Consider the following 21144-nt stretch of genomic DNA (forward strand, 5'->3'; position numbering starts at 1 on the left):
TAACGTGGCTGCGAGCTGGTTCTGCAGCGAGGATAAAGCACTGCAGAGGAGTAACGCGGGACCACAAAGTATCCAAGCACATGGAACACTCCCTCAAAACTGACACTGAAAGACCGGTGGCTTGTTCCTGGAGATCTGGGGGGGCTGCTGAGTGGGGGGTACATCTACCATTAAAGCAGACACAGGTGGAATGTCATTCAGAAGATACCACCCTCTCCATCACCGAAGAAAATAAAAGGATCTCTTTATATGTGAGACATGAGACACACACGCTCTAAGAATAGACCGCACATACAGGGTACTGTCCCCGTCCTCTGCCAGATGCAGAAGAACACTCTAAGAGGTTCTTCAAACTGTCCCCACTTCCAGGCCAGGTGTGTGCAACAGGATGTACAGACACACATAGTTACTCTATTCTTAGTGAGAAAACCTGTTTTGAGACATTGTGAGAGTGCACAAGAAAACATCCTACATCGCCACACATTTACAATCAAGAAGATGCCCAGACAGCCCAAAGGCCAGCAGAAAAAACTCGAAAGTGCAGCCTCCCTGAGCCTGAGGGGCCACTCCAAAGTGAGGCTTTCCTGAGTAACCAGTTTTCTTAGCCAACACAGTACCTGTGACAAAGCATTCCAACTAACAGCAGCAGTGCTATTCAAACTTTGGAGGAATCAGTGATCAATTCGTAAATGTCCAACATACAAGAAAGATCATCTGAAAGAGAACAGAACTGTAGGGACTTACATACCTCCATGTCTGGCCTAAATTTATCTTCAAACACGGCCATCGCTGCCAAGGAGCCAGAACCTATAGGAAAGAAAAGATGCATGTTTATTTAGCATATTTACCAACTCTCAGCTTCTCCATCTCAAGTTTACTGTGGGGCAGCAAAAATGGCAAAACATACCCAATGTCATGTTCAAACACAGTATAAACATTAATATGACAGGGCCACAAAAATCAGACAAACACTGCTCTTCAAAAGCCTGGGGTCTCACTTACCACTATCTCAGGTAAACCTGCAACTGGCCCCACTTCTAACCTACTCACAGGAGTAACTGTAAATTATTCACAGTAAAGTTGTATTTGTTCAAAAAAGTGAATGCCACTTAATTTCATATATCCTGTGCTGCGACTCTTGTGCTCCACAACTGTGCCTTGGCAGGCTGCTGGGTATAGTGCTAAATACCAAGCCAGTTAGAAAGAAGAGATTGTTTTAATGAGCTGGCCCTGGTAGAGTCACCCTGACACACGGGGAAAAAACTACAGCACCAGCAATGGTAATAGGACTGCACATTGCAGCCACCAGGTTATTCCAGCTACATCTGTAAAACACTTTATTATGTGGCATTTATTTAGAGCTATTATTTTTAGTTTGTACTTTGAAGAGTAACAGCTGAGTAGACAAAATGACAGACAAAGAAACAAAAATTTATTATCACAATAGCAAATGGCTGAAAGGTTATGCTGCACAGATATTAACAGATAGCAAATTTCTCCCTACAAAAGCAGAATGTAAAGGCATTACAAATAAGGATGGGCTCTCTTTGAAGGGATGCAAAAGGCAGCTCAGCATCACTGGAAAATTTAAACTTGCTTTGTTCAGAAACCAGAGAATCTTTAGAAAACCATCATCTTGTCTTTACAGGGTTCTGGCAATATTTCAGGATACTCTACTTTTGGAGAGAGGCTAGAGTTGCCCACAATTTTTTACTCCAATTAGAAGATTTTTTTGGCATTTATTACTTTTTAACTTGTTTTGCATAACACTATCTATTTAGCTGGGTCACAGAGAAAACCATATTTTCTATTTAAAATGATTTGTGTACACCGCTTGACCACCTCAATGGTTTAGCAAAGGAAAAAGGCAGCGATTAAACAGTTTCAAATGAGGTGTCCTGCTGATTTTATCAAGTCTGCTGAATGTATAATGAAAAAGGAGAAGCTGACAGCATCGCTGCATTGAGAAAATACAGACTAGCTTATCTGAACCATTTAAGGAGGTCCAATTATAGATCAAATTTAAAGGGTAGAAACAGCAGATTTACAGACACAAATCAATGAACATGGTAATCCCGATGAATATGACAGATGCTCCTGTTAGGGAATATTGCTGCGGTTGAGGATCATTACCTTCACAGCACCGGATACATCACATCTGAAGCAGTGGGAAGCGACGAGTATAGACGGCATTACAGGCAATGACTATTCATTTAGGCTTTGGGAGCAAAAGGCAACCCCATTTTCCCTCTCACAATTTTTTTCTCCTCAAAAGAGAAGAAAAAAAAAAGGAACCTAAAGAGATATTAAAAGCCCTTTGGAAAGGAAATAGGAATTAGATATAAAACTAGTGTGCTCAAATAAAACTACATATATCTACACAAATTTACCAAAATCAAGCCTTGGAATTTCATAGTATATGTGTCCTGGAAAACCTGGAAACAAAGTCCACCAGTGCTTTAAGACGTACACATTTACTCTGAGTTTCAAGGATCAAGGGGGAAAAGTAAGCTAAGCTTCTGTTTTAAGGCATGAGTGAGAACCAATCTCGAACTCCACAGTAAAAAACAAGCTGGTTTTGTGTGGAAAACAAAGGACAACTATCACGAAGAAACGAGAAAACTGCAAATAAGGAAACCACAGGGAAAAAAAATACTTCTTTCCCAGCCTGGTCCAAGAATATCTCTGCAAAGAGCCCAAGGATACATGCACCAGAGGCCAGAAATACATGTTGGAAAAAGACAGGGGAAAGATGGCTATTTACTAAGAGCTAACACATTTGTGGAAAACTGTAATCAATTACTATAAAAGGAAAAACTCAACTTACCTTAAAGGCATCTTTCCCTAAAGGCTACAAGCTCTGTATTTTCTCCTGGGCCACCCTCTCTTTGACAGTTTCACAGTAAATTAATTTTACTCTTACTTTTCCTGAGCACATATATTTCCTTCTGCTTAGCTTCATCTAAAATTTTAAGACATGAAAAATATTTCCCTCCCACTATAGTAATTCTTCCTTTATCGAAAGCTTTTTTTTTCTTGAGAAAGAGCACTGAAGACAAAATTTCTCTAAGTGGAAGTACATACTAAATCTAAACTCATAGAAAAGAAAATGTCTATCAAGGTAGTTGATGCTTCTCACATTATCAGAGACCTTGATTTTTAGAGCTGGAAGGTGTAATAAGAGAGGTAAACACAGAAGGGACACAGGGTGCTCGCTTCAGCAGCACATACACTAAAACTGGAACGATACGGAGAAGATTAGCATGGCCCCTGCGCAAGGATGACACGCAAATGCGTGAAGTGTTCCATATTTTTTTAAAAAGAATTCATTTGAATCAGTTCTAATGAGGTGGATGAAACTGGACCCCATTATACAGAGTGAAGTAAGCCAGAAAGATAAACACCAATACAGTATACTAATGCATATATATGGAATTTAGAAAGATGGTAACAATAACCCTACATGCAAGACAGAAAAAGAGACACAGATGTATAGAACAGACTTTTGGACTCTATGGGAGAAGGCGAGGGTAGGATGATCTGAGAGAACAGCATCGAAACATGTATATTATCAAGTGTGAAACAGATCGCCAGTCCAGGTTGGATGCATGAGACAAGTGCTCGGGGCTGGTGCACTGGGGTGACCCAGAGGGACGGGATGGGGAGGGAGGTGGGAGGGGAGTTCAGGATGGGGAACACTTGTAAATTGAGTGATTGTTAAGCAAATCTGTACACAAAAATAAAACTATTAAAAAAAAAAAAAAGCAGAAGGGACACAGGGGTCCTTATTACGTTGTACTTCTGCTTCTCCATTTATATCACACTCCCCAACACACACACACACACCAACTTACACGCACACACACAGGTGACACACACATGTGCACAGAGTTGAGAAGTTTTCAGGAAAACAAGAGCTTGATAAACTGCCTGATGCTGTTTCCTCTGAGATCAAAGATAAGCAGACTCCAAATATATCTGAAAAGAAAGGGAAATTCAACACTAAAAACAATTTCTAAATCACTTGCAAATTAGCTCATGCTCCTAGCATTTTAGGAAAGGAAGACTTTGGCGCCCCCTTTTCAGAAATACACAGAAGTGCTAGGAAGTATAGTGCACTGACTTGGTCAACAGGTTTCTAGGAAACTCTGAATGTGTGTCTGCTATGCAGAAGAAAGAAGACAGAATTTCAAATATGACTGCAATCACCCAAAATGGCACAAGAACAACATGCAAATCCTCACATAATTTTAAGGCAATGCATCCAGGGGAAGGAACAAGGAGCTGGCCATTAAAAAGAAAAAAGATGGTAAGCTCAATGAGACTTGTCTTCTTAAATATAATTTCATTCAAGTTTCCTAGATTTTATTTCAACGCTTACTTAAAACTATATACGATAAACCATCAAGACAAATTTCATGTTAATAAGGCAGCCATCTGACTCACAAAATGCTTAAATATTTTATCCCATTTTTCCTATAAACCATTATAACGTCTGTAGACATTCTAATTATTTCAGCATCAAACCTACTAACCTCTTATTCTCATACCCAAAACCAAGGCAAAAATCCCTCTGAAGGAAAAATCCTCTCATTTTTTAACTCCAAAAGCAAGGCCACCTTAGACAATTAGTCAGAACGGCCTGATTTCCCATCAAGGAATAAATAAACAGAAAAGCCAGGGGGCAGTGGACCAGGCACAGGGGCTGCTGCCTTAGAGAGCAGGCCTTGTCAGGTGAAGGAAGCCGATGTCAGAGGGCCTGTGCTTTCCACAAATGCAGGATGGGCTCTAGAAGCAAGGGACGAAAGGCCTGCCCTCAGCTCCTCTAACAGGAGAGAGGAGGCAGCCAAGGAGAGGAAACAAGAGCCTTCTGCTTGAGCGCCCACCATGGGCCACACATCCTATGTTGTCATTTTGTCATCCTCATAACAAACCAGTGAAGTGATAAAGCTTCCTGTCTAGCATTACAGGACTAACAAGCACAGGCCAGGATTCCTGTCTCAGGTGTGACCCTACGTCCTTCTCTCAAACAGAAAATTCTACAGGCCACAATACAGTTCAAAGCAGACACGCGTGACCTTCCATGACCAGGTCTCTGGCTCCCTCGGCCACCCCCACATCCCCAATATCCACACACACTTGACACTCCACCAACACTAAGCTGACAATAATTTCCTAAATGCCCAGACCACTTCAAGTCTACATTTGACACATGCTTCTCCCTCTGCCTCCTCACAATCCACAGAACTCAGAGACACACGTCCAACCTCAGTCTTTCTTAAGCACCACACCACATCTTAAGTGATGAGAGTTGATCACTTTCATCTTTGCCAACTTGTCCATCCCTTCACAGCTGCATCCCCCAGACCTAGTAGTTCCTGGCACACAGTGAGCACTAAAAAAAAACAAAAAAAAAAAACAAAAACCCAACAACTGCTGAATTAGGCTGGGCTGATTTCAGTACAACTGTTCAAATGGAGGAGCTGGGGAAATAGTGGGCCCTGAAAGAGTGACTACAGCAGTAAATGTCTTGATAAAGTGAAAAGGAACATTTATTACCTAATTTACCATACTAAAACGAACACAAGACAAACTCAAAAGTAAAGCAAGTCAATTTTCAAAAGGAAAAAAATGCTTTAAACCCACAAAACCATGTCCTATTCTAGGTCCCAGTCAGGTCTGAGCTCTGTGATATTCACAGGAGAGAAATGCCCTCCCTGGATTTCTGCCTTCTTCCACCGGAGCTCTGTCTCCTCAGTAGTCTCCAGGTAGCTGCTCCTTAGCAACCTCCACCAAGTCTGCCTTTGTCAGCCCACCCACAGTTACTGAGTGGCCAGTGTTGCTTCCAGAACAAAGCTCTTTAAAAAATCAGAAAAACCAGGTACAATTCAGGGACTGGCATTTCGAGAGGGTGTGCACAATGCTGAGATGGCCACCTAGTTACTCACTGACTTATCTCTGCATCCTCTGTCCTTTCCCAAGCTCTTCCATGCCACCCACACACACCCACCTGCTCAACCACCACCTCCCAAACCACTCAGCAGCCAGCTGTAGGGAGAGACCGGGAGGGAGGTCAGGGTACCCAACACCACCCTGTCGTCCAAGGGGTACAGAGACGGCTGGCTGTGCACTGCCAGATCCACTGCGGCCACCTGGGTGGCACCGCCTTACCCTGGCTGTCCGGGTTTGGTGTTCATCAGAAAGAACTCAAGAGATGCCCTGGAAAGCACGGTCTGCTCCCCAACCTCTGCCAGGGCCTGACTCTCCCACAGACCTTCAAGGTGACTCCATGGGGCACCCAGACTCAGACCTCCAGGAAAAGGGGCCTCAGGCACAAACGCCGCAAGGGTCACATCTCCAGCCACTCTTTCCAAATGAAGTATCTGTCCTATTAGTAACATTTAGGTCACTGGCTTTAAAAGAAAAAAAGACTAGCATCTGTAAACAATGTAAAATGTAAGTCCTGAAACTCAGAGATATGTGCAACACAAAGGGCATTAAAAATTAAAGAGTTCACAGATAAATACTACCAATACACCAACAAAGAAGATGACAAGGCAGTTTACAAAGAAGAAAAAAAGAGGTCTATACACATTTAGAGACATTGTTCAAGTTCAATAGTCATCAAAGAAATAAATACAAATGGAAACTAAATAGTCTTTTTTTTACTTCTAGATTAGCAAACATTAGAAAGAATAATACCCAGTGCTGACAAAGATGTAGTACAAAGGGCAATCTAACATATTCCTGTAGAAGCACAAATGGAACTTTTTTAACCCACAATTTAGAAGCATCAACCAGAAAGCACAGAGCTACAGGTATCCACCAAACCAACAATTCTACTGCTGGAGATATAGCCAAAAGAAATAAATAGTAACAACCCAAATGACACTCTGATCAGTTTAGACGACAAAAAAACAAAAAAATAACAGCAAAGACTGGAGGTAAATGTAAAGGTCCAGTACCAACAAACACAAGATAGGGGAAACAAACAAATTCATATACATGGTGATTAAACACAACAATAATTTTTGGCAATGTCCATAATACAATATTGAGGGAAAAACGTTCTGAAGCAAAATTAACAGATATGCTTATACAATACATATTATACACACGTGGAAGAAAAGTTTTTAAAATTATGTTTATTTCTGAGCGGCGCTATATTCTTTTTGCTTACTTGTGTTTTCTTATTTTCCTTCAAAGACAATGTATTACTTACAATTTTTTAAGATACACACTTGAAGAATTCGACATCGTGAAGGGATGAAAAAAGATATCCCAGAAAACGGAGACCTTGCCAGCTGTCCCAGTCCTGCTGTGCAGCAGAGCAGCAGGCAGCTTGGTCCTGAAATCTGCAGAGCGGCCTGCAGGTCAACCCACGCAGGAGTCAACAATCCCAATGAACAACAGCAATCAACTGTCACAGATAAATAAATACATGTCTCTCTACCAGTCCTTAGGAGGGCTTCCTTAGGACAGGCACCAACATCTTTTAAAAAGAGGTAAAATCACCTTAACAATGAGGTTCTCTGAGCATACTAGCACCAAGCCAGATCTCACTTATCCAGAAGTCTGCCATGTGACAACCAACTTACTAAATGGACCCCAACAGACACAGTCGACCTGGTGTTTATTAAACTTCAAAGCACATTCACAAGAGTTTTTTATGCTCCTCAGACACGGCAGCCCCGTTTCGCAAAAAGGAAAACTGAATCCCCAAGACAAGGAACTTGCCCAGATCACAGAGCAGACGATTAGCAAATCTGGGAACATGAGCCCAATCGTCTGAATCTAAAGTGTCCAACACGGCTTCTGTTTCCCATGCTGTCTCTCAGACTGCAAACCCAAATGCCTGAAATTAAGATTAGCAAGTAAGCATGAAAACAGCTCTAGTTTTCTTAACTCCCTTAGCCCCCAAATCATGCTTTCTAACTTTTTGCTTAGATTTCAGCAAAACAATTAACACACATCTGGATACAGTTAATTTGTATATCGCTTGGAAATTCAAATGAGACTGGGATTTTAGTTAAATGTTTTAAATGATTAAACAGATGCCATTCACTATTTACCAATACTACTCAAGTACCGAAGTATTTATTTTTAAATAGCCCCATTCAAAAAAATTAAATAAGACAGTGAAGTTACTCATTTCGTAAACCCTCTGAGGGTGTCTCTGATCTTAGTTTATCAACATTACTATAGTAGTTCAATTTGAACCTGTTTCTAAGAGAACAATCCATTTCAGGACAAAACTCAAAATGCATCAAGAAAATTTTACTTAGATACTGCTTTTACCTGTTCTATATGTTTAAAAACCATCCACATTAATATGGCTTAAGGACAGTGGGATTAAAAAAAAAAAACAAACATGAAATTTCACTTTTATACATGTCAAAGTTAACTAAAAGTACAAAATCAAACCCAACAATTGTAGAATCTATTAGACATGCTTAAGAAACTATAAAAGACAATTTTCTAAAACCTGCCGCTCTCTCAAGTCAAACCCTCAGAAAATCGGCAGGTAGAAATCTGCTTTTTCTAATCATGTCTAGGCTCATAAATTCTCACATTGAGGAAGGGAAAATAATTACCAAGGGTTTTTCTGTCCCTGACCCTAAACTCATGTGGTACAAGTAATTCCTCATTTTACAGACAAGGAAACTGAGGCTCAGCTAATTTAAAGGCAGTAAGGGTAGCCAAGATTCAAACCTAGGTCTGGTGGCTCTCCCTTGTGGCTCAGCTGGTAAAGAATCCAGCTGCAATGCAGGAGACCTGGGTTAGATCCCTGGATTGGGAAGATCCCCTGGAGAAAGGAAAGGCTACCCACTCCAGTATTCTGGCCTGGAGAATTCCATGAACTGTATAGTCCATGGGGTTGCAGAGAGTCAAGGCATAACTGAGCAACCTTCACTGGTGGCTCTAGCCCATCCACTTTTCAGAAGGTGAAACTCCCCACTCATTGTTTCAAACCAACCATCCCAGGTGCCCACTGGGCGGCAGGCTCTGGGACACACAGATGCACAGGACGTGCATAGCTCTGCGCTTCCTCCCTGCTTTCCCCCAGCACCTCACTGAGGCCCTCCAAGCCCTGCAGGGCTGCCAAATTGCTCCAGGAGGCACCACCTCATCAGGACAAGGTGAATGATGCCCCAGAAACGACAGGACAGCGGCCCTACTGCCCTGGCTGCCTCCCCAACACAAAGGGGAGGATGACACAATGTGTCTTCCTCATAGGTTGGCTGAGACCTGAACGAGATGGCACATGTAAGACAGGATGCCTGGCACACAGTAAAAAGCTCAGTATAAGAGCTAGCTATTACAAATACTCTAGGACAAGGTTCCTGTCCTCTCGGGGCTCTTTTAGACAATCATTTTCAACAAGTCTCAGGGTTGGCAGCTTTAACAGAAATGAAGGTCTTTAAAATTTCTTCCCATGAAGTTCCAAGAGGAGCAGGAAATGGATTCCTACTGCTTTCCCTCCAAATCAATTTAACCAGATCTTTTCAGGAAGAAAGCTGCTCTTTTTGCTAAGAAGCAGTCCGTTTTAAGCACCCAAGGACCTGTTTGCCACTGTGGCCTGCCAGGGTGTAAGATGTATGCAGCAATAAAAGAGCAACGCAGAGAACTTTCTCATCCATCAGTGTCAGCTCTCCCTGACAGAGCGCTTACTCACACCTGCTCATTGTTAGTCAACTGGCCACTCATCCTGGACAAAATTTGGTGCTTTCACAGACCCATGGACTGGGATCATTTTTCACTGTGTTCTGGTCTACAAGGCCTGGTCTCCTGGCATTGGTGCCTGCTTTGCAGGCCAACACCAACAAAGTGTGAAGAGCTGACTTGTGAAAATAAAACAATGATGGTGCTGGGGGAACACATGCAGCCACTAGAGAGCAGTGGAACTCCTCTCAGTGCCTGGGAAAACTCAGACACTGACTTGAAATGGTTTAATTGTATGCATGCATTTCATTATAAGTCTTGGCCAAAGCTTCGTGGAGAGGCAGGCCAAGCAATCAGACAATCTTGCATGGGTTGCGGAAATCCAGAATCGTCCTTTGTCAGCATAAACAGTTTAATTTGATGTTTTCACTCCTGAGTAAGCACTGAGTATTACATTTAAACCCCTCGTGAGGGGAAAGAATGCTTCCTTTTCATCAGCAAATGAACCTCAATGTCAGAGTCTATCTTTTATCCCCAATGAATAAAATATATATATATAGTATTTAATATGCTAGAAAATAGATTTTAAATCACCTAATGTTTTCACTCAGAAAGTAATTTCCCAAGAAATGCAGTTCCTTTTCTAAATGTAATGTAGTAAAAAAGGAGTTAAATTTTATTCTAAGTAAATCATTTTAAACACCACTTAAAGGGAACAGGGATTTTTCTTATAACTGCAACTGCCAACATCTCATTGACCTGACAAGCTATAAACACTTATTCTTAAGAAAAGACTAACATTTGGGGCATTCAGGCCTAAAATGTGAAGGTTGTGTTTTATTAATGTATTTCAATGAAATACCACAAGGTGTTAAGGCCAGAAAACTCAGAGGAGTCAACTAACCCTATGTTGAAAGGATAAGATGGAGGATGAAAATTACCTTAAAATTATACTGCCTCTCCTAACCAGGCTCCCACCCTCATCAGGCCCCGCCAGGAAACAAGCTGCCCTCTGCATGGCCGACCGCAGGGCGCACACGTCACTCTCCCGCTACGGGAGCTTGAGGTAGTCGGAGCTGACAGTTCTTCAAAGGCACCTTGGCACCTTTACACCGGTCCACATTTCAAAACAGCTTCCCAAATTGTAAGTTAATCCCTTTGCAGGCTTTTTCCAAGTTTCCCTGTCCCTCAGAACCCTCAAGGACAAAGGGCCACAGGGTTTAATAATTGATAAAAACACACTTAGTCTTAAGTAAAGGTTTATCTTGTCCACAGAGCCTTGGGTGAATAATAAATCCTATATACTGGGAAAAACGTGTAAAGGCACTGTTGCATATATATTTTCACTTTATCCACCTGTATTATCTCCATTTTATAGATGAAAAACAAACAAAAAATTAAGATCACGGAGGTAAAGGAACCTAACCAAAACCACACAGCTAGTAATGGTAGATCTGGTTGCCAGCAAGTCCCTAGCTATACGACCTCCACATGAAAAGTCTTCTGATATATAAAACGACTTTCCTCTTGGTCTGTCCAATAAAGAAGTAAGATGACCAAGCACTAGGTTATATTAGCAAGAATAAGAAAGTACTTTTTGTAGTAGGGCCAATTTTGAAACAAGAGCAGGTAAAGATGAACTAATTAATAATTAACCTCACTCTCTCTGAAATAGCGTTTAAAGCAAAGGACTCAAAGCTGTGCGCACTGCATTTCACTCCTGAAATGTACTCCTGGCAAGGGCTTTTTTTTGGCTGTAAACTAAGGACTAAATTCAAACTACAAAAGATTTCGTGGTAAAATGTCAAGAGCAGAAAAAAACAAGAGGAAGAGCACCCTAATATTAATTCAATACCTCACTACAAAAAGAAAATATTTAATATTTTTTACACAGAATCAAGAATAAAGTCCACACTAATTAGAACAGATGAAGAACCAGCAAGGACTGGCTCTGTTACACTCCCTGAAACAACATGATGAATTGTAGAAGTAAATATTTTCTCATTTCCTAACATAACGGCACCATCTATTGGCTTAGTACCACCTTTGCAACAACCAGGAAATCAAGATGCATAATCCAACTTTCATGGGCTTTTGGTTCTCAGTTACTTAATTCCTGGCATCCCATAGTGGTATAAACTTTAAGACATAAAATCCATGCATCACACATTTTAAATCTTCTGGAATTCATCTTATTTAATCAAAGCAAAAAAAAACTGCCAGGAAAATCTTAGTACACAGAACTGTACATAGAGAATGTGTTAGCACTAAAATTATCAAAACACCATGCACCAAACATCAATGATGTTTCACACACAAAGATTTTTACATGTGGTATCTTGCTTAATCCTCACACATTTCCCATGGAACAGACCTTAGAACCTCCATTTTCCTGAAGGAGAAATCAATGCTCAACAGCTAATAAACGTTGCACTTGGATCTGAACCCAGTCTGACTGCAAAGACCAGCTCTTTTCACAACCCCACCCTACACTGAAAAATTAAAAATGATGCCACAGCACATGTGCAGGGGAAAGCACCTAGTGCTTTACAGAGCGTGTTCACACGTGATACTGCAGCGTCCCAACGACCCAGTGACATCAAGTAAAAAAAAGTCAGTCAGCTTCTTTTTAGAAATGAGGGGTTTGAGGTTCAGAGAGGTTAGATGACTAGCTCTGGTCAAGCATGTGCCCTCTGAGAAGGCTTTTACACGGGCCACTGAACTAAATACAGTGCTAAATCAGAGTTCACATCTGATTGCAGCATTGAAAATTAATGTGGAAGAAATATTTGCCATCTTGTAGTGCACTGGTCTGATATACATAGCACAAGAAATTTTTTCAAATCGAGTCATGTGGAGGCAATAAAATGCCCGCACGAAGGTTGTACTTCAGTGTAAAAATATGGAGAAACACGGCAAGTCTGAATTCCCTACTGACGTTCCTAAGTTCCAACTTAATTGTAAGACTCTTCTTTGCCCACAAGGTGAGACATCTGGTATGTTTACTCTGTCCCGGATCTTTTTAATTGCTAGGGGGCTCTGTAAACTGGGACTTAAGAGGTACATTCCAGTAATTAGGAAATTGCATAGCCAGTTCATCTGGAGAGAGAATTTTACCTGGACGGCCCTGGCAGTGACCCAAAGCCTTCCCTAATGGTGCATATCAATGTTTATTCCTTAAGTTAGTATTCCTAAATTGTCCAAGGGCCTCATTTCCAGGAATGTCATGCTTTAAATTTCATTCATATTAATTCTCTATGTGAATAAGTGGGCAAAATAAAAATTTTATATACGCTGCCAATGCAGTTACAAGGAGCACTGCCAAACTAATAGCAAAAGATGGTCCCCAAGCTTCTCCTGACACTACTTCAGTTTGCTTAATAAAGAAAAGCTGGCAAGTTAAAAGAATAAGCTAATTAATCTGAGAATTAAAAGAACCCACATTTTGTCTATTAAAAAAAAAAAACAACAAAACCATTTTCCCTTTCTTAATAAAGAAAAGTCAAAAAATCTTGCCCAGTTTTCTACAATCCCACTAATCGGTCACCTGCAGTCTCCTGCAAATTATGTTCTTAAAGAAGAAAATATTTTTTTTTTTTAATTTTTTTATTAGTTGGAGGCTAATTACTTCACAACATTTCAGTGGGTTTTGTCATACATTGATATGAATCAGCCATAGATTTACACTTATTCCCCATCCCGATCCCCCCCTCCCACCTCCCTCTCCACCCGATTCCTCTGGGTCTTCCCAGTGCACCAGGCCGGAGCACTTGTCTCATGCATCCCACCTGGGCTGGTGATCTGTTTCACCATAGATAGTATACATGCTGTTCTTTTGAAACACATCCCACCCTCACCTTCTCCCACAGAGTTCAAAAGTCTGTTCTGTATTTCTGTGTCTCTTTTTCTGTTTTGCATATAGGGTTATCGTTACCATCTTTCTAAATTCCATATATATGTGTTAGTATGCTGTAATGTTCTTTATCTTTCTGGCTTACTTCACTCTGTATAAGGGGCTCCAGTTTCATCCATCTCATTAGGACTGGTTCAAATGAATTCTTTTTGACGGCTGAGTAAAATTCCATGGTGTATATGTACCACAGCTTCCTTATCCATTCATCTGCTGATGGGCATCTAGGTTGCTTCCATGTCCTGGCTATTTGAAACCTAAGGAGTGCATTCTTCTTTTTTTGAGAATGGATCAAATCACATTTGGTCTGAACCACTTGCCACACACCACTCAGCAACAACCAAGCCAAGGGGGGAAAAGCCACAGAGACCCGGGGTTCTCAAGCCAGACCACGCACCTCCAGGCTGTGTGACCTTGGCACACCTCTCTGAGCCTCAATATCCTCATTCGTAAGACAGGGATGATGGCAAACACCTCAGAGCAGTGCAAAGATTCTATCAGTAAAGGATCTCTCACAGTTGCCAGCACTGCAAGCTGGAAAGCTGCCAGATGAACGCGGCTATCCTTATGGTCAGCATCCTCTTCATAAGATAGGTTTTAGGACAGAAGCTGTCCGAGGGCCACACCATGAGGCGGTTGATACCTTCTTCTCTTAAGCAAACCCTCAGGAAGGTGAGCCCTCAGCAAGGAGGCTCCTGGACCCGATGCTCAAGGAGCTGTGCCAGAACGTTAAGAGACGCGCAAGACAAGACAGGTGTCTTCTGTTCCATGTAAATTAAGAGTAGCCTTCAGGCGCCTGGCTAGTCACCAATACAGGCCCACGAGTAGACAAAATTTAGACACCCCTGTCTTATGGGTAATTTGTAGCTTCCAGCTCTTACTGTCAAATAACTCAGAAGAAAAAAAAAAGATCCATTACAAAGTTGTATTTTTATTTTTCATAATAAAAAACTCGGTAATTTCACTAAAACATGAGAATTTACAGGAAATACTCATTTTCTCACAGCACACTTCAGGAAAGCCTCAGTTGCCCAGGGAATGTTAACGCCCAGTGGGCACATTTCAGTCAGGAGGGCCCCCTATTTCATCTGTAGCTGGAGGTTTGCTTTGTAGCTCACCCACAGTCAGTCACATGAATTAAGACAAAAACCACCACATTTTGGCATTTCTGGGGTTCTCTCTCAATATCGAACTCCCCATCCCCTCAAAAAAAAAAAGAGAGAGAGAGAGAGAAGAAAGGAAAACAACAACCACCTCCATGGGAAGCCAGAACAACTCCTTCATCAGGAAGAAAGGCAGCCCAGCACAGCTCCCACCACAGGGAAAGAGGCGTCAAGCCCTGCTCAAAAGTGAACAATGGCTGAAAGAAACGAAGAGACTGACAAAGACAAAACCAGGACAGCACAAAAACTGTTATTTTATTTCACATTCTCTGATAAAAGGCTGCTCTTCACAATGGACTTGGATTAGAGAGAAACAAAATATAAAATTCATGTTGTCTTCGGGTGATAGAATTGTGTATAATTTTGAAAAGTTTCCTTTGATACTATAAAGCTGTTTCAGTAAATACTGTTTTTAATATGCAGGATAGAAAATCTTCACAAAGAGCAGTCAAAAATATGCCAAACAAATAAATGCCCCTGGGAATTTGTGTAAATATTTTTAGTATTCAGAAGCAAGGCTTAATAGCTTAATGAAGAAACATCTGTAAGATGATAAAATCAAAGCAGCTGTGGTAAGCTCAGGCTTGCCTGGGCTGAAGGACAAGGGTTCAAATCTCAGCTTTGCTGCTCCCAGGCAGCGTGGTAACGAGCAGGCCAGTAAATCTAAGTTTCAGGTTTCTCATCAGTAAGAAGGCAATGACAGCATCCCCTGCATGGAATTAGAACTAAAAATAATGTGACAGCAGCAGCAGACACTGGCACAGAGACACCTCCAAATAAGCTTTAAATTTAAAATAATACAAAGCTGAAAAAAAAGGACCTATCGTATATGCAATGCTTTGTACTGTTCTCTTACGGCTCAACTGGGGCCACACAAACAAACACAATCTAAACCAACTCTCCCCTAGGGGTTCTATAACCTGTTCACAGACAATAAACAGCAGTTAAGCCTTCTAACACTAGGTTTCATACATACACAACCAAGTTAGAGAATCCGAAAATTAATTCACCATCTCATAGTCATTGAATCACACAGACTCTGGGAGTAAGACCGATTCTACTGACAGAGATCTCAGACTCTTGCAGGGGCAGGAAGGACAAGGGCTGGGACAGTAGACGATGGACAAGGTTGAATCGTGGAATCAAGTCTCACACCAAGTGCCTGGGGAGGGACTTGCTAACAGCCTGAGGCAGTCACGAGGAAAAGGCTTCTGGGTGAGGCCCAGGATGATGAGTAGGAACACTCTGGGCAGAAAAGGCATTTCTGAAAGGAGGCAGCACAGCAGTAGTGAGGAGTGAGGGCAGCTCACAGGAGGGCGAGGGGCCTGTTGCCACAAAAGCCTGAGGTATGAGGGGAGGAGGAAGAGGAAATGAAACAGGAAAAAGGGTCCAGAGCAGGAGTGGAAGGGAGGTGACCCCAGCGGAGGAGTTACCGCAGCACTGAGGTCGAGAGCTGGGAAGGAACTGGCACCGAGGAGGGCAGGAGAGGATGGTCAGAGGCTGCAATGGGGCCAAGCGGCTGGTTTCTGAGCGGTCTCCAGGACGACCATGGTCACTCCTGGACCCATCCACACTCTCAACATTTCCAGCCAGATGTGACCTCCCTCTCTGCCTCCAGACTTCCCCATGCCAATCCTCCTTCCCACAGCTGTCAGCCTGCTCCAACGAGGAATCTTATCCTATCATCCCCTGCTTGAAAACAGGGACGTCCACGACACAGACAACTCAGCCTGTGCGATGGGACTCTCCTCCACCCTCCTGAAAGCCCAGACATCCTCACCCCTCCCTGTCTTGCTTCTGCTGTGCCCCCGCGTGGAGCACTGCCTCACCCACTGCACTCACCTCACCATCCAGCTAAACTCTGGCCTTTGACCATATTGATCCCTTGTGCACCACAAGGCCTGAAAAATCTTTCTCTGGCAGGTAGGGAGCAGGGTGGCAAATTCCTGGCTAATTCCTACTTACCATTCAGGTCTCAGTTTAAGAGCTACTTTTTCCCATCTTTCACCTACCAGACTGGCAAGAAGACCCAAAGTAGGAGAGCTTATAAGAGAAAGGCATTCTCACATTCTCCTGGTGGAATACAAATTAGTGCAATCTTTCTGGAGGGCAGTTTGGCAACAGCTCTCAAAAGGTAAGATGCACTGTACAGTCATCTGTCCCTTTTAGGGGCTGCCCAGCAGCTATACTTCCTGCGTCTAGGGGACCCCACCACTTCAAGAACAGATGACTGAACTTTACCCACCATCAGCAATCTAGCACCCACCCTTTCCTGGAAGGAGCTCTCTGACAGTGAATGAGATGGCAGGAAGCCTCAGTTCTGGACAGGGCAGCCGGGGCAGCAGAGTGAGGAGTGAGCCGAGCCTGCGCCAGCCAGGCCAGCAATGCTGTCTGCAGCAGTCTACCTTTGCTTACAATGGCCCACGCGGCAGCATTCTTTCTGATACTGTTCTCAGCCCCAAACCCAGTTATTGCCGTCCCAGCTATTCTGTGAGTCACCTACTATCCTTTAAAAAAAAAAAAAAAGAAAGAAATTCCTCCTTTCCTAAATCATCCGGTGATTCTAATGCTTTCAACAGAGAATTCTGAGCAATACACATGCCCACCCTAATCCAGAAACTCCATTACTAGGAATTTATCAGATGTATTTATACAAGTTCACCACGACACACACTCATCATCAAGACAAATGGTCACTTAAGTCCTGGTACAGACATACAGTACAATTCTAGGACAGTGTTATTATAGATTTGATATTGATCTATAGGCACTGATACAAAATTTTCTTTGAAACAAGTTAATAGGAATGGAACAATATTTACAGCATGACTTCAGCAATGTTTTTTTAATAGGAATACACAGGTAGATGACAGATGATAGGGATATAAAAAGGTGGATCATAAAATATCTCCTGAGAAAAAACACAGTAAACTCTTAACAGTGGTTACTATGAAAGAGGGATTTAACTTTCACATATTTTTCCACACTTGAATGTTTTGTCATGTTCATAAATTACTTTTCATTTGAAAATGTTCTCCTGTCACTTGTCCAAGGACTTTCCAAACATCCATTATCCACATACTCCTTCCTGTTAGAAATCCTCCCTTATAACTGTTCTTTTCCTCCAGGGCACTTAGCACAATGCATTCTTTCAGATTAACATGTATCTATTAATGTTTATCAGATTAACTGTCTAATTCCTGTCTCACACCCAAGGCTATAACCCCTGAGGATAAGTGCTGTGCTGACCACTACATTCCCAGTGCCCAGCACATGTATGCTCAGTGGCTCAATCGCATCCAACGCTTAGAGACCCCAAGGACTATAGCCCGCCAGGCTCCCCTGTCCATGAGATTTCCCAAGAAAGAATACTAGAGCGGCTTGCCATTTCCCTCTCCAGGGGATCTTTCCGACCCAGGGAGTGAACCAATGTCTCCTGCATCTCCTTCAAGGGCAGATAGATTTTCAACCACTTCGCCACCTGGGAAGCCCCCCAAGCACATAGTAGAGGCTAAATAAATTTCTAATAAATGAGTGAAAGTAACTTATCCTTCTTTTAAGATTCAGCTCAAGTGAAGTGAAGCTCTCCCTGAAATCTTCCAGTTTAGAAGTGACCCTTTCTCCCTTGGGCCTCCACTGGCAGTACCTACTGCCCTCGTCAGTTTATACATCTATCTCCCCCATGACACTGAGAGTATGTTGAGGGCAAGGATCCAGACATTCACCGCTCTGTGAAGCCTGCTACAGTGCTGTTACACAGAAGGCACTGGAGAAAGTGTTGATAAATCAATGAACAAATGGGAACAAACACACTGAACCTCAAAAGTAACAACTTACTTGTGTATCTAAAATCGGATGTTAGTGGTATCTTACTCTTCTTAATCTTCTATGAAAGCAAAGCCAGACTATGGAGAGTAATGATTTCTAAGCAGAAGTGTGGAGCCATCACCGTGGACTCACACTGGACTAGGAAGGAAGCAAGATCACTGTTGGCCAGGACAGAGCACAAAGTGGACTTACAGGAATGAAATGAGCAGACACAAATCTGCTTTACTCACTTTCAACAACCTTTTCTAAGTTCGGAATGATGCTCATAAGACAAATTACTACAGTTCAAAAGCAACAGAAACCAACTCAATCTTCCCATCTTAAAAATGAAAAGGCCTTGTATCAATGTTAAATTTTCTGATTTTGATGATGTCATCAAGGTGATGTAAGGGAACATTCTAAAGGATCTTGAGGTAGAGGGTTATAATGTTCACAATTTACTCTCGAATGGTCACACACACACACACACACACACAAATAGCAAAAATGCACCAGAGAGCGAGCAATAATGTGGTAAAATGTTAAGTGACAAAAATGAGTAAAGAGTATATATGACTATTCATTGTACATTCCTGTTACCTTCTTGCAAGTGTGAAAATTCTTTTAATTAAAGAAAGAAGAAACGAAACTACTTAATAGAAAAGACTATTCCACCTTTACTACCATTTAAAGGCATGAGATGGGGAGAAATAAAAACAGTATCTTGATGGAGATAACAAATAAAATGGAACAAGGAATTCAAAACAATTCTAAAATTACTGTATTTTCATTTTAAAATAATTATTCCATATGGTATCTGGGGGCAAATCATTCTTCTCACAAACAGGGAACATCTGTTGTATACAAACCTCATAAGAGGCTTGAGTATTAAACGCAATGAAATAGCAAAGTCTCACACTAACAATTTTCAGACTATTCAAGGCAGCAGTTAGCCCTGGCTCTGCAGAGCCAAGATACCAAGACAAAAAAATGTAACAGGTAAACAACATCTAGAAAAACGCCAGTTACACAAGGCCTGTTCAAATTTCTGGACATATGCAATTTCACTCAGAAATTTAGCATGAGAGTTAAATTCAAAACTCCTAACTCTTCTAAAGTAATTTTATCACTTTTTTTTTTAGTTATTAAAAAAAATATACTCATCTAGCATTTAGAGCTAAAATACAAATGTACAAAGCTGACCTAAAAAGTGTAGCTACTATTTATAGACCAGGCACTGGGTCAGATGGTTTATATACATTATTTTTAATCATCATAACCTGGTACACATGGTAGGTATTACTGACACCCTTTCAGAGTGAGGATATCAAGGTTCAGAGAGGAACCCTAAATGTCCAGAATCCCTCAGAGATTAAACGGCAAACAGACACTCTGGTCACTTAAAAAAATCTCTGCACGTACCAGGCCTATTCCCCCAGTGAGGCCTCCAGTCTAGCCTTCCTTCTGCTTGGAAGCCCCTTTCACTCAAACCTCACCTTCTCAAACCTATGTAACCTTCCTGTTTAACACTACTATCTGGCTTCCACCCCAACACTCTCAAGTCCCCTTATACTGCATTAATTTTTTTTAACTTTCTGTTTTGAGATAATTGTCAATTCACAGGCAGATGTAAGAAATAATAAACCAAGTTTTTGTACACCGTTAACTCAGTTTCCCCCAAAGGTAGTATCTTGCATAACTGTGGTATAATATCACTTACATTATGTTTTTTTCTCCTGGTATTTGTCACTTTCTAACACAAAGCTGTTGTTACTGTCTGTCCACCCCCACTAAAATATAACCTCCTTGTAGGCAAGACATTTGGTCTAAATTTTGTTCACTGCTATATCCCAAGCACACAAAACAGGCCTAATCTCCAGGAGGAACTCAACAGATATTTGTAGAAGGAATCAAAGCACACTGTGCTGCCTCCTCTGTCAGGAAATAAACCAGCTCTTTTAGAGACTACTTTGGTAAATAAGAGGATTCTGAAAGATCAGAGAAACATCACACTCACCCATGGTGACATAAGGCAACTTATCAGTTGATCCATGAGGATAGATGCTGTAGAGGTGAGGTCCAGTAACATCTACTCCCCCCAAAACTAGGGCTGCACCAATGTAACCTTGATACCTGGTGATCAGAGCATGCATAAGAAAAAAAAAATGAGTCTACATTGCATCACTATAACTTATTCAAAAGCTGCATGGGAAGTCAGACAACAAAAAGTTTTTCTTTCACTACTATTGCTTCATTAAATAGCTACTGTTCTGATGGGGAAAAAACAAGGAAGGGAGCAAACATACTTCAACATCTATCAGTCAAAAAAAACTGTACACTGTAGGAAGCACTCCACGTGCCTTACATCATCTCTGCCTCCCAGCCCCCTTCAAAAGAAGACACTACAGTTCTTATTGTAGAGAAGGAAAAACCAACCCAAAGACTTAGGAAGTCTCAGAGCCAAGCGTGGCTTACTCTGAAGATCACCAACACCCCTCCCATCAGACCTCTCTGTGATTAGCAAATAAGCTCCCTTCCAAGTCAATGGTGAATTGTCACTAAATTGTTCAAATTATCAACCTCACTACAGGAAAATGACTT

At 41.7% G+C, this 21144-nt stretch overlaps 1 protein-coding gene and 1 non-coding gene across 2 annotated transcripts in view; one reads left to right on the top strand and one right to left on the bottom strand.

The window, feature by feature from the left end:
* PSMB7 (proteasome 20S subunit beta 7) overlaps window positions 1-21144 on the bottom strand; it is a 56753-nt gene that overhangs the window by 27827 nt on the left and 7782 nt on the right. The window contains exons 5-6 of the mRNA XM_043469523.1: window positions 20561-20676; window positions 749-807 (exon numbers count right to left, since the gene is read on the bottom strand). Coding sequence (XP_043325458.1) covers window positions 749-807; window positions 20561-20676 — 175 coding nt within the window. The remainder of the gene's footprint in view (window positions 1-748; window positions 808-20560; window positions 20677-21144) is intronic.
* On the top strand, window positions 3209-3315 carry LOC122442724. The gene has a single exon (XR_006269720.1). It is a non-coding gene; the product is annotated as a U6 spliceosomal RNA (small nuclear RNA).

Source organism: Cervus canadensis, chromosome 5 (genome assembly GCF_019320065.1).
Source record: "Cervus canadensis isolate Bull #8, Minnesota chromosome 5, ASM1932006v1, whole genome shotgun sequence".
Taxonomy (NCBI): domain Eukaryota; kingdom Metazoa; phylum Chordata; class Mammalia; order Artiodactyla; family Cervidae; genus Cervus; species Cervus canadensis.